General features: G+C 35.5%; 1 protein-coding gene across 2 annotated transcripts; it reads right to left on the bottom strand.

Annotated features, from left to right (window-relative positions):
- Window positions 1–5,921: 5,921 nt before the first annotated feature.
- On the bottom strand, window positions 5,922–10,304 carry LOC140882306 (sucrose-phosphatase 2-like). 2 transcript variants are annotated; one of them, XM_073288241.1, is made up of 9 exons: window positions 10,170–10,304; window positions 8,857–8,923; window positions 8,492–8,791; window positions 8,274–8,375; window positions 7,910–8,104; window positions 7,517–7,807; window positions 6,526–6,712; window positions 6,350–6,396; window positions 5,922–6,262 (listed from the first exon to the last, which is right to left on the bottom strand). In XM_073288241.1, exons 2-9 carry the CDS (start codon window positions 8,914–8,916, stop codon window positions 6,167–6,169), a joined length of 1,278 nt encoding a protein of 425 aa, XP_073144342.1. In that variant the 5' UTR covers window positions 8,917–8,923; window positions 10,170–10,304; the 3' UTR covers window positions 5,922–6,166. The 2 variants fall into 2 exon arrangements, with proteins under 2 accessions (XP_073144342.1, XP_073144343.1); XM_073288242.1 differs by having other exon boundaries at window positions 8,857–8,908; window positions 10,170–10,272.
- Between the last annotated feature and the right edge of the window lie 1,705 nt (window positions 10,305–12,009).

The raw sequence follows: 12,009 nt of genomic DNA, 5'->3' as shown, positions 1-12,009 counted from the left end.
GAAGTTGGAGCAGGATATGAGACAGAAATATCCAGAGTTGTTTGTTTGAGGTCAGATTCTTTTCAGTACTTAATTCAGTCTTTTAGTCTTCGTCAGTATTGATATCAGATTTGATTTCGAGGACGAAATATTTTCTTAGAGGGGAGGAATTGTAATGCCCAGAAAATATTTAATTCAAGAAATCACGGAATTTTGGATTTATTTTCCTAATTTCAGAAATTAAGGGACTGAATTGAAGTTTGAAAGTTTGACCAGGGACTAAACGCAAATTCTGAAAGTGACTACTTTTTGGACAATGATTTATACATATTATATGCATGTATGTATTGTACATCCATTTTCATCACTACCGGGAGGAGAGAAGCAAGAAGCCATAGCCATTTCCTTGTTTTCAAGCTCCGATCCGACTTCATCTGACCGTTAGATTTTCGATCTAATCACATATTTGGAATCTCGGTGTCGATGACTACATTATACGTAAGTTTGGTAAGATTCTATCAAGTCCAAATTTTGGGTTATGTTAGATTCGAGATTTGAATGTATAAATATGTTCTTGAATTAATAGAGATGGTACATCTAAGACGGATTGAGAAAATACCATCGTTTGAGTATGTTTATGATTTTTGGAAGCATTTTCAAAAAGTTCCAAAAATTGGGAAGAATGATTTTGAAAATTGATGTTGGAATTGTGTTGAATTGTGTTGATATAGATATATTATTGATGATGAGAATTTTTGGAGATGTCCGATTTTTAACCGTTATGTCTTCGGTTTGGTTTTAGCAGAGTTAATGATATTCGAAATTAGAATTCCGAGTTTGATCGAATGGACTCGTTATAAATTATTGAAATCGTATTTTTCAGGAGTTGAGCTTTCCAGAATTCGAAAATATCGAGGTATGAGCAGACATTGCATAGTTGAGATTGAATCCTCGAGACGGATGATTTCTCTAGCCCACAAACCATACACATTACATGCTTATGTGCTTATTTGTTTATATGCTTTGATTCACGAGTTTTTATGTTATAGCATGAAGAATATGCATTGATTTTACTCAATGATTGTCGATATTTGCATTCATGCTATTTTTAAATGAATCGAATGATATGATATCTAGATCGAGATAATCATTCAGAGCATGAGCTTTTGTTGATTGAATTGCATCATCTCATTCATATTGAGCCCGATTCTTTGAGATTTGATGGCAGATTTACCTTGATAGCAGCGAACGTTTTGGGTCTATATTTGTGTGACGTAGGTTGCAGACCAACTCCTATAGTTAGCACACTCAATATAGTAGTGCCAAAGTCTCGGGATTGAGAAACTCAATAGCCACCCCAAGCGGTTGGGTAGGTGGTGATGTTGCGTTTTCTTTTTCCTTCGGGATCCTTATAGCAGAGCCTCAGATTTGAGCCAAAGATTTGATAACCCTCATATTATTGAGCATGCATTTCATGAGCATCATTCAATTGAGATTTTAAAATGAATTGATATCATTGTTTTGAAATGCATGATATGTTTATTATTTGCTGTCATTCATACTAAGTTTTATATTTACCGGTTTTTCTAGTTGTTGCTTTGTTTGTGTATGTACGTTGCAACGGGTGGTTCAGGGTCGAGTTTTAGAGGACCTCGAGAGCTTGGAATTGAGAGTAGAGTGGTGCTCCGGGTTTAGCAACCGAGTCGTATTCGAACTTGTATAGAGATGTCATATTTTATTGTTGAACATTTGTATTTTGAGCATGTGGCATAATTGTATCTCATTTCATGATATTTTGCACACATTGTGATTGTAGTGTTGGGATACTGGATCTCTCGTGCCCAAGACATAGCGGAAGTTTAAAATTTTTATTTTGACGTTCAAAATAATTTTGGACACTCGTTTGGTTAATAAATTATTCTTAGGGAGTTTATGCAGTTATACATTCGATGAACAAATTCACTGGACTCCAACTATTTCGAAAAATCGAAAATAGCTCTTGTTGTATATCTCTACGAATAATCAACTGGATTTTTCTCCTTTCTTCAAATCAGGTTCACGACTAGATTTCATGTTCCTCTTCTAAAACGCACTTGAGAAGGAGAAGAAATTTTTTTTTCGTTGAGAAAAACTAACAAATGAGAAGACTGAAAGGAAGAGAGCTTCGAGCAAAGAGAAAAAATTTCCTTCGCATTCAAGAGCATTTGATGCTCTGCATCTCTCTATTATTGTATCTTATGCAATCATACCCATATTGCATCTAATGCAATGTAAATTGAGTGTCGGCCAAGTTGGCCACACACAATCAATTTTTTTTAAAAAAAAATTATAACAATATGATATATATATAAATATATATATTATTATAAACATAAGGTCCCACATTAGTTGGCCGACACCCAATAAATTTTCTTTAAAAAAAATTATAACAATATGATATATACATATAATATATATATATTATTATTATAAACATAAGGTCTCACATTCATAAATATATATTATATATATCCATATATATATATATCGTGTATATATATATATATATATATCTATATATATATGCATTTATATATATTGTATGTGTCCTTAAATCCAAGTCCAACTCGGAAAAAATTAATTAAACATTTTAATTATTTTTTCATGATGTACTTATACTCTTATAAGTTTATAAATCATGCACCCATTACTTTGCTCTCAACATTTCTATAAGCTCTTATAAATTATTTATAAGTTTATCTATCGATCCAGTCAAATTTGTTTATCATAAATTCAACTCTTTGACTTTATTATCTCAACGGGAACAGGGAGACCAGTACTTGTGCGACCCTCAATGGTTCAGGGATACAGCTAGCCATGGGTTCACAACTCTTTGTGATTCAGAAGATTTTCCTTTATGTGGGCTTACCCTTATTAGCCCCATTTTATGTATCAACTCCTTGATAATAAAATGTCAGAACTCATTTATGATTTAACCCATCGAATCATGGTAAGAGCATCAAGTAGCACCGCCCCATGATTCCCTAGGTATCACTGATAGTGCCTACAAGAACCATTCGATTATGGTTAACGTACAGTACAGTCCCTTCATCTCATATATCCCGATCGAATCGACAACTATTGGTATATCGAGAATTACCTATGATTCGATAACTATATTATATCTTCTTGGATAATGCATAGTGATATCGTATATGCAACTAGAAAAACCATTTCCCTAAAACATATATCATGCTCTGGCCAGAGACTGAATACACTATCATTTCCTCAGATCATATAGGATATCCACATTTCATAAATGTGTGGTGAATCTCCGACTACAACCACTGACTCCAATGTATGTCATAGCTACACCCAACCATGCCACTGTGGTGCTCTCCTGGAGCCAGTAAACTGATCAAAGTGCAGTATTAGTACACATAACCTAGTATTGTCCCGGGTCATAAGAACTAATGGTGTACAACCATAATCAGGACTTCATCTACTCGAAAACTGATAACCACTTGGAAAGTCCTACGAGGGTTGTTCAATGAACACATCCTATGTGTCACCACCTGTATGCTTCTGACATCCTATGTCCATTACCAATGAAACATGGTACTCCACATCACAGATGATAGTCTCAATCTCAAGCGACCCTTATCCTTCTTTTGGGCGGCTTAATCGACTATGAACTATGTTTAGAATATACAGTAGAATAAAGATGTGTTTCATGACTATCATCCAATGATATCTCATCTTTCATGCACTATAGTATATTCAAGGTCTTTATCAATGCAGTTTACATGGGTATGGAGATAAAGATTGCCATATATAGAAGATAAATTGTATTAAATAAAGATTGTTTGTACATAGAGTCAATAATGTCCTGCCAACAGTTGGCCTTATGGGCACCTACTCTAACATGTAGGGTGTGTCGTACCTCGAGATTTGAGCCATTCCGAGTTTTGAGCATTTTGAGCAAATTTTTTATAAAAAAAAAAAGGCTTGGCGCCGGAGCAGCGCAATTGCCCCGCCCGAGGGGCGGGGCCGCGCCGCCCCTGCGCTGCTGGGTCGACCCTATATATAAAAAAACAAAAAAATTCCCGATTTTGTCGTTGTTTCTCGTGTTATTGATCGAACCCGGGGTCTCCACAAATACAAGGGCCGATTTTTCGAGTCATCGAGAAACAACTGGTTTCTCAAAAATAAGAAATATTAAAACCACTGTTTTACAAGAACAAAAAGTCAACTATTGGTTGTAGAACATTAAGCCATTGGGGATTCTAATACCCAGGATACAAGTGCTAATTCATCATCAACTTTTGATGGATTGGATCAAGAAACAATTGATGACCAAGAATCATCAAATCAACCCTCCGTCTCTGAGGTAAAAGAGTAAGAGATCAATCTTATACCTAACATTGACAAAGACAAATCTAAGATTGATACTAATCAGGCTGATATTTCTCCATTTCAGGTATATCAACAAAAATAGGTTGAATACAAGAAGATAAATCAACCTGAATACTTGTAGGGTTGACATTGTTGGAAAATACCCAAGGATTTGGCTAAAAAAATAATGTTAATTCTAAGGATGTAAAGCTATAGTATGAATTTGGAGCTCTGGGCTCGGTTTCTACAACATCACCAAACTTTCCGGAAATTTAACAATTATCAAAGTGGATTCATGAAGCATTTCAAAAAACATGGGCAAATAACGATCATTTATCCAGATGAGATGTCTTAGAATTATATTTCTCAGTACAGCTCCAGAACCAACAGGGAAATGATCACACGAGGCCTTATATTTCATCAAACTTAGGAGGCCTGATTCAAATAATCAAAGATTTATCAAGCTAACAATGGATCTTTCCCGTTAAATACAATGACAGGAAAAACTACGGGATTTGTGGAAGAACTCTTCGAAAAGAAGGAGAACCTTTTGTGGAACAGCAAACTACCAGGAAGTAAAGAAACGCGCCGGAAATTTTGCAACATAACTCATATGGGAAGATGGTCAGAGGTTATCTACCTGAAGTGTCCAAACCAAAAGGAGCCTGAATTTGAAAATTATTCAGACCCCGGCGGATCGAAAAAAATTTTCCAAGACAAAAAAAGTTGGTCAGGGACCACCAAAGACGTGTTTTCCCAAGAGACCACAACAAAAGCAAAAGATGCTCCAACAAAAATAATGCAGGCATGTGAGGAGGATAGAGTCTTATATATCCTACGCCTTAAGGTAGAAAACGAATTAAAGTTGCGCTGGTGTCGTTGAAGAAGCTTGCGCGGAAACCATGTGTTGTGACTGCATGGTTGGAGTATGAGGAGAACTTCATAAAACTCGGCAGGTATCTTCCGACGACATTATGGTCAAAAAAAATATTTAAGTTTAATTCATTATACGGAAGCATGTTGGACCTTAATCCAGAGTATATGGGCTGAAAACCTTGCGTAACCGATAGTCATTCATGGCCTGAATTGATTCGATAGGTAAAACAATGTCACGTACAAATGATTAATTACTAATTATATAATTAAATCAAATTGGGACCACTAAGGAGTGGAAAGAAAGAAAAATGAGTTTAGAGAGTTAAGAGAGAGAAATATTTGAGAATAGAGATTTTAAAATAATTTATCCTTGAATTAATAACTCCATCTTATTATTATTAAGCCAAGTAAATCATCTTAAAAAATTTTCTTCATGCATGCAATCGCATTGCCACTTTTGTACAGTGAGAATTTGACAGATATTAGTTATTCGCGGCCATGCATGTATATGCGGTTCACGTATCAATCCCTGAATTCATGCAAAATTTATGGAAGTATTGATGTTCAAAATCATCTCACAACTTTTGGTCGAACTCATTGGTCTTCTACTATAATATTCCAAGCCTATCAAACGTAAACAAATTAACACGGTATCATAACCATTACAAAAGCTGCTAAAAATGAAGTGACTTGTGACTCAGAGTTTTTTTATTCCCACTATATTTTATATAAACACAAATTTAGTAAACTGAAATCGTTATATAATTTATTGGCATTTTTTCTAAGTCCTCTCACATGAATGTGGAGAAATTGACTGGCATATGTGAATTATTAACAGTACAAGTAAAAATAGAAGCCATCATGTTTCTGAGGTTGAATGGCATCTGTGAATTATTAATACTTGGAGAAAGTAATAGCACTAATCCTAAAATGCAGCCTAGAATAGCCAGTCCGGATGACCTTTTCGCCCTTCCCCATCAAACCATGTCTGGTGGACATGCGTCCAAGTAAGCCCTCGTGGAACACTTGTATCCTATGCGTAAAACAATCGCGCATGTAAAAGGATTAGCGCAAAGAAATGGATCCGATTCAGCACAAAATGTAATTCAGAATCTTGTACCTTAGAGCTTAACAAAACAGTGGTGAGACAGCATTTTCGCTCATCGCCTGCACAATGCAACCAGCTCATATGCTCAGTCAAATCGAGAAAGGCATGAGATGAATCAGATTCTACTACTAAACTTCTTCGGAGGATGCTCAAGTAAAATGCCAGCAAGTAGGGAAATCGGGACTTACCAAGTTTCTCCCATTTCTTGAATTTCACTAGCCATGAGTCTGAACCAATCTGTAAGGGTAAAACTTGATCCACCCAAACCCGGAACTCTGTCCCTTGTTTGTCACCATAACATGTTTTAAGCAAGTTTACACAGTCATGAAGAGATTGCTCGATGCCAGATGGATGAATAAAAATCCCGGATGGTGACTGCAAAAGAAAGCAGATAGTGAAGCTCAATAGCTACACTTACCAGGAAATTTACAGAAATAAGCTCCAACACCTTTTTTGTTAGTAGGACAGCAATACAGACCGTCAATGCAGGAAAAGACAATGAAACCGTCATATTTATGAGGTGAAGCAGATTATAAACACATTAATGGAGTGTTTCTCAATTTTGTTCGAGCTGGCTGCTGCAGAGTTTAAGTTCAAATTCAAATAAACCGAGGAAAATAAAAAAACCATAGATCTGGGTACAGAGAGTGCATCCTTCCAGTTGATAATGTACATTTGGGCCAAACACTTGACAGCATAATTTTTCAAACTGAAACTTGCAAGCAAACCATCTATGGACAAATTGGCATGTCTTGGGTTATAGAATATAAAATGAAAATGTGTCGTGACTTGTCCACTTTAACAGGTGGTTCCGGCTTGATATAACAAACCAACAACATCAGGTTCACTTAACAAAGATAACAAATATCTTTGACATGCTTATCTATCCCGAGCTTATTCTGGCCAAGAATAAGAACCAAAGTCAGTTCAGGTCTCAAACGTCAAACGTATAGCAGTTGTCAACATTTAAATGATAATGAATAAAAAGCTCATCAACAGAGTGAATAGCAAAAGAACCTACACAAATAAATATAATTATCACGCTCCCAGACTTCATGCAGCAGAGAATCTAGAAAATTTTGATCTTCAGATTCTTCACACTGAGAACAGATTAACAGCAACCCCAAAGCATGCATGCAATGTGTGCATAAAGATAAGAGTTACATAGAAACAACATACACAAACTGCTTTCAGATTTGCCAAATACAGCTCCGAACTTTGAACTTCAGCACGTCTCCATCTCTCATAAAACATGTAAAATTTCACAACTTCATAAGCAGGATCAAAGTTCTCCATCTTAGAGTCGGACAGATCTGTAACATCTCTAGGAGATGTACTTGGACCAAGGTTAAAATGACCAATAGCTTGTATAATACCAGCTGCACATCTCTCCGTTGCATGTATAATTTTAGGATTACCCTTTTCATTGGCAGCATGCCACTGCAATAATTCTTCCTGTGCATTACTGACCTGTAAAAGTTAAAAAAAATAGCTTTCAGGAACTAATTGCCATCATCTTGAGATTCCATCATGGGGAAGCAAATTGTAGCAGATATTTTGTGAAACACTGACCATGACACCATGTACGTCTGGAATGCTAAAGAGTTCAGCATCATTTCCAGAGTCGCCACAAGCAAGTGTATTGTCAGGCATTTTTCCCTCAGCCTTGAATTTTTGAAGCAGATAAGCAAGTGCCTGCCCTTTGCCAGCACCTTGTGGCAATATGTCGAGGTCTATTCCCCCGCTGTAAATTATTTTGACATCCAACTGGAAATCAAAGAGCCGAGAGGTAAGGGACTAAGCCAAAACAAATAATGCTGACTATACATCACTTCTATTTCATCTCCAGTGGCATACAATAACAAGATTTTGCATAAATATAACAATATAGTTGAACTTGGCATGGCAACACATAATTGGGAAATAATTATCATACCCCACGTTCTTTCAAGCGCGTTGAAAGAGCATTCATAATCTCCTGAGCCTTGTCCTGATGAACATAAAAGCTTACTTTGTGTAGCCGTTGCTCTGTTTCTGACTGCACGGACACAAAATATTTCAGATAGACCGTATAGAATCCATGCAATTACAAACAATATGGTATATTCAATTCATATAATTATATAAATATGTACAATGTATCTATGTCAATACCTGAAGTTTAAGTTCAGAAATTTTTTTAGTTTCTTCAGATACTATGTTTCTGTCCCATTTATGATTTAAGAATTCAACCCAGCCTTCATCTGGTACCATAGAGTTTCCATATGTTATTTCTGTTCCAACAGACAATATTGTGATATCAGGAGTTAGCATCGGCTTCTCTTTCCTTAGCTCCTTGTATAGTGTGGGTGACCTCCCAGTTGAAAATACCAACAAGGAATTTTGACGATACTTGGATTCCCACAAGGCATTGAATCTAAGAAGAGAGAGATTCTCAGGATCATGATGGTCAACCTGAAGTTTACAGTCTCTCATTAGTTCAATCCGCATAAAACTGGATAGCAAAAGCAAAAACTTACCATCGTATGGTCGAGATCCGAGACAATCAAGAGGCGTGCAGCACCAGAAAGCCTGTCCATGCTTGTCCTAAGGTTAGGTTCAAGTAAATAAATAGGGAACTATGAGGGGATAAAGTAATAAAATAATAATTTCATCACCACTCATTTTTAAACAACATTTCCTCCTTCTTAACAATAATATAGTTAAAAGGCATACAAATTACACATTCTATACATTTACGACAATGAACTGAGACACAGGAACTTACTTGATAAGTTTATGCTAAATTTATGAAATAGGACTTAACTTTTACAATCTCTTCTCCATTCAAACAATTTGTGAAAATAGACAAGACTCCAAAAATAACAGGGTGGTCACAGACAAATCACATGATTCAACAATATAACTATAACTAATAACTAATGAAGCAAATAGAAAAATGAAGATCGCAAAACATTTAGTCGTAAAGAATAAGAGAATCCGCACTATTGTAGAAGATTTAACAGTACAAAATGCTAATATGGTGATCAGAAAAACTGCATTGTAATTCACAATCAGAACACATCACTTGATCTAACCGCCCCGATCCATCACATATAACACTCTGATAACTGATGCAAGATATAAAAAGATAAAAAAAATTCCACCTTCACTGCATCACGTACATCTATTTTGCATGCTCTCAACAGATGTGATATAAGTTTGCAAATACATCAAGCTATATATTTAAAAAACGTGAAACTATTTGAGGCAAACTACTGAGACTAGGCTCTAGGAAGATCAATTTCAGATCAAGTAAAACGTACACCTCTACCACCAAATCAAAAATTTTCCCCTGTTACACGACGTCCAGTAGAATAAATGGAATAGTACTAAGACTCAAAAGCAAATTCCAAATTACTTCGTTCAAATTCCATAAAAAAATTGAAATCCAACAAATTTATTCATCAAGAGAGAGCAAAATATATATCATTATAAATGAAATAAAAAAACCACACCTTTCTTGTAAACAAGATATTGGCAAAGACAAGATTTGAACTTTTAGCAAATCAAAACAACACAATCCACCCACCGAGGGGAAAAAGAATATCACATGTACAAACCTTAAGATAATCACATTCAAAACAAGCCCGTCTTATCATCGGTTCATAGAGCAAAATCCATAACACAAAATTCCATTTTTTAAAGAAAAGAGGCAGAATATCTCGCTAAAGAGATCTAACGATTCGATCCCACATGCGGGCACACAGACCCAAACCTCACCCACCGTCGCTCAACAAATAAAAATATACGTCAGTGTCCGTAGACAGAGGAAAAGGGTGTTCCGATGTACCTGAGAAATTGCCGCGGCAGCGGTGTCGGGGGTGGAAGAACAGCGAGCTAGGAAGAAAGGTGACGAAATTGGAATATTCGCAAGGAGAGTGAAACAATGGGAGAGTGAAATATGGTGGCGTGGAACTGTTTTTCGGGCAATTGGCCTCACTTTATTGGAAGTTTTAACTTTTTTCTTTTTTTTTTTATATTGTAAAGTAAATGTAAATATATTTGGGCCAACTCTTTTTCTTTTTTCCACAGATTCGTGCAATTAGGCCCCAAATCTTTTTCTTTTAGAATAATACAAATATAAATTATGAAGGTTTTCTGATTAAAAAAATAAATAAAATCGACGTCGCAATAATACATTTACACCTTGCCTCCATACAAATTTCTTTCATCGGCCATCTTTTCAAAAATTTGCAATTACAAAAGCGGAGGCCCCTTTAAATTTTTAAAATTAAAATAGGAAGTATTATTTAGTGAGTATTTACAATAGATTGTGATTTTGTAGAAGTTATTAATTTATATATTACAAAAAAGTTAAGAAAAATTAAAAGTTGGTCGTTTTTTGAAACAAAGGTGAAAATTTAAAAATCAAAGTTGAGTAGTGTTTGATAAATAATTGCTTAGAATGATTTTAGCAATGACCTTCTTATTAGAATCACTTTTGAATTTCAATTAAATTAATTATAAGCTAACACATAATCTAAATTTAAAAAACACACAAAAATAATTTTTTTAAACCAAAATCTAACCATTAATTTTTTTTTATTGATTTCAAAGATTCCCTTACTTGATGAATCACAAATATGATTCTCATATAATCCTAATATCTAATCTAATCTAATCTAATATATATAAAAGAGAGTTAGGTCCCCAAGAAACCCGACACGTCTCCAATGTCAAAAAGACTACGTGTAAGTTTGGCAAATTTTTTTAATTATATGTTATTTATATTTATTTGTCATCTTATTATTATACAATTGTCATTTCTTTGTGGTGCACATTTCGGATAGGGTTGGGTTAACCCAATCATGAACGGGTGGGTAATGCAAAATATGAGCCAACGAGAATTTTTTGTTTAAATAACATATCCGGGAATGGGATGATTACACTAGAAATCAAAGTAGAACCTCATCCTTCCATCAGTCATAAAAACAGCTTCCATAATCATCGAGACATGAGTAATTTGACCTGCTGATCTAAACGCAAAAACAAAACTATAATAAAAAATCATTGAAAAAGATTTAACAGTCATTTAAAAACATAATCCAAAATCCGTTCAATCTATGCTACCCTACCCAAACAGCATTGCCCGTTCAGTCTATGCTACCCCACTGAAATATGCGAAATATTCTTACTCTTCAATTAGCAACGAGAATTAATTAATTAATACATTAAAGGGGTGAAAATGAAACGACAATATCATTATTTTATTAAAAAAAATATTCCGTACAATATGTTAAAATAATACCTGATAATGGTTTATCAAATCGAGGCCCGGGTTGTCAGGATAGTGAAGTGGGCCTGACGTGATGACCGAGCTAGTAGGTGTAAAATGTGGTTTGTCCCTCCTGGATCGGGATGATCTGCACACAAGGAAAAAGAATGAAAGCACGTTAGTGGGGCACCGGAAGGTTTTCCGGCGGGGCCACTCCGATGCTTAAGTCAGACTTAGAAATAGAATGGGCTTTTAGAAAAAATGTGTATAGTGCTTTGGGATTTTAGATGAACATACCTCTACAAATGCCTGTGGTCAGGTATTTATAGGCCTTGGAGTGAGAGAGTCACTCCGCATTTCCAGGGTAGTGGCCACGATCTGGATCGTGGGTGCAGGAGTTACCCACGTTTACCTG

This window comes from Henckelia pumila, chromosome 2 (genome assembly GCF_033568475.1).
Source record: "Henckelia pumila isolate YLH828 chromosome 2, ASM3356847v2, whole genome shotgun sequence".
Taxonomy (NCBI): Eukaryota; Viridiplantae; Streptophyta; class Magnoliopsida; order Lamiales; family Gesneriaceae; genus Henckelia; species Henckelia pumila.
The sequence above is the reverse complement of the archived record's forward strand: the minus strand, read 5'-3'. Positions and strand labels throughout refer to the sequence as shown.

Coding starts and splice junctions, on each gene's coding strand:
- LOC140882306 (XM_073288241.1), bottom strand. CDS start 8,916: ATGGACAGGCTTTCTGGTGCTGCACGCCTCTTGATTGTCTCGGATCTC. Junction 7,808..7,909: donor CAGACGTACATGGTGTCATG/GTCAGTGTTTCA, acceptor TAACTTTTACAG/GTCAGTAATGCACAGGAAGA. Junction 6,713..7,516: donor CAAATCTGAAAGCAGTTTGT/GTATGTTGTTTC, acceptor TTTCTTTTGCAG/TCACCATCCGGGATTTTTAT.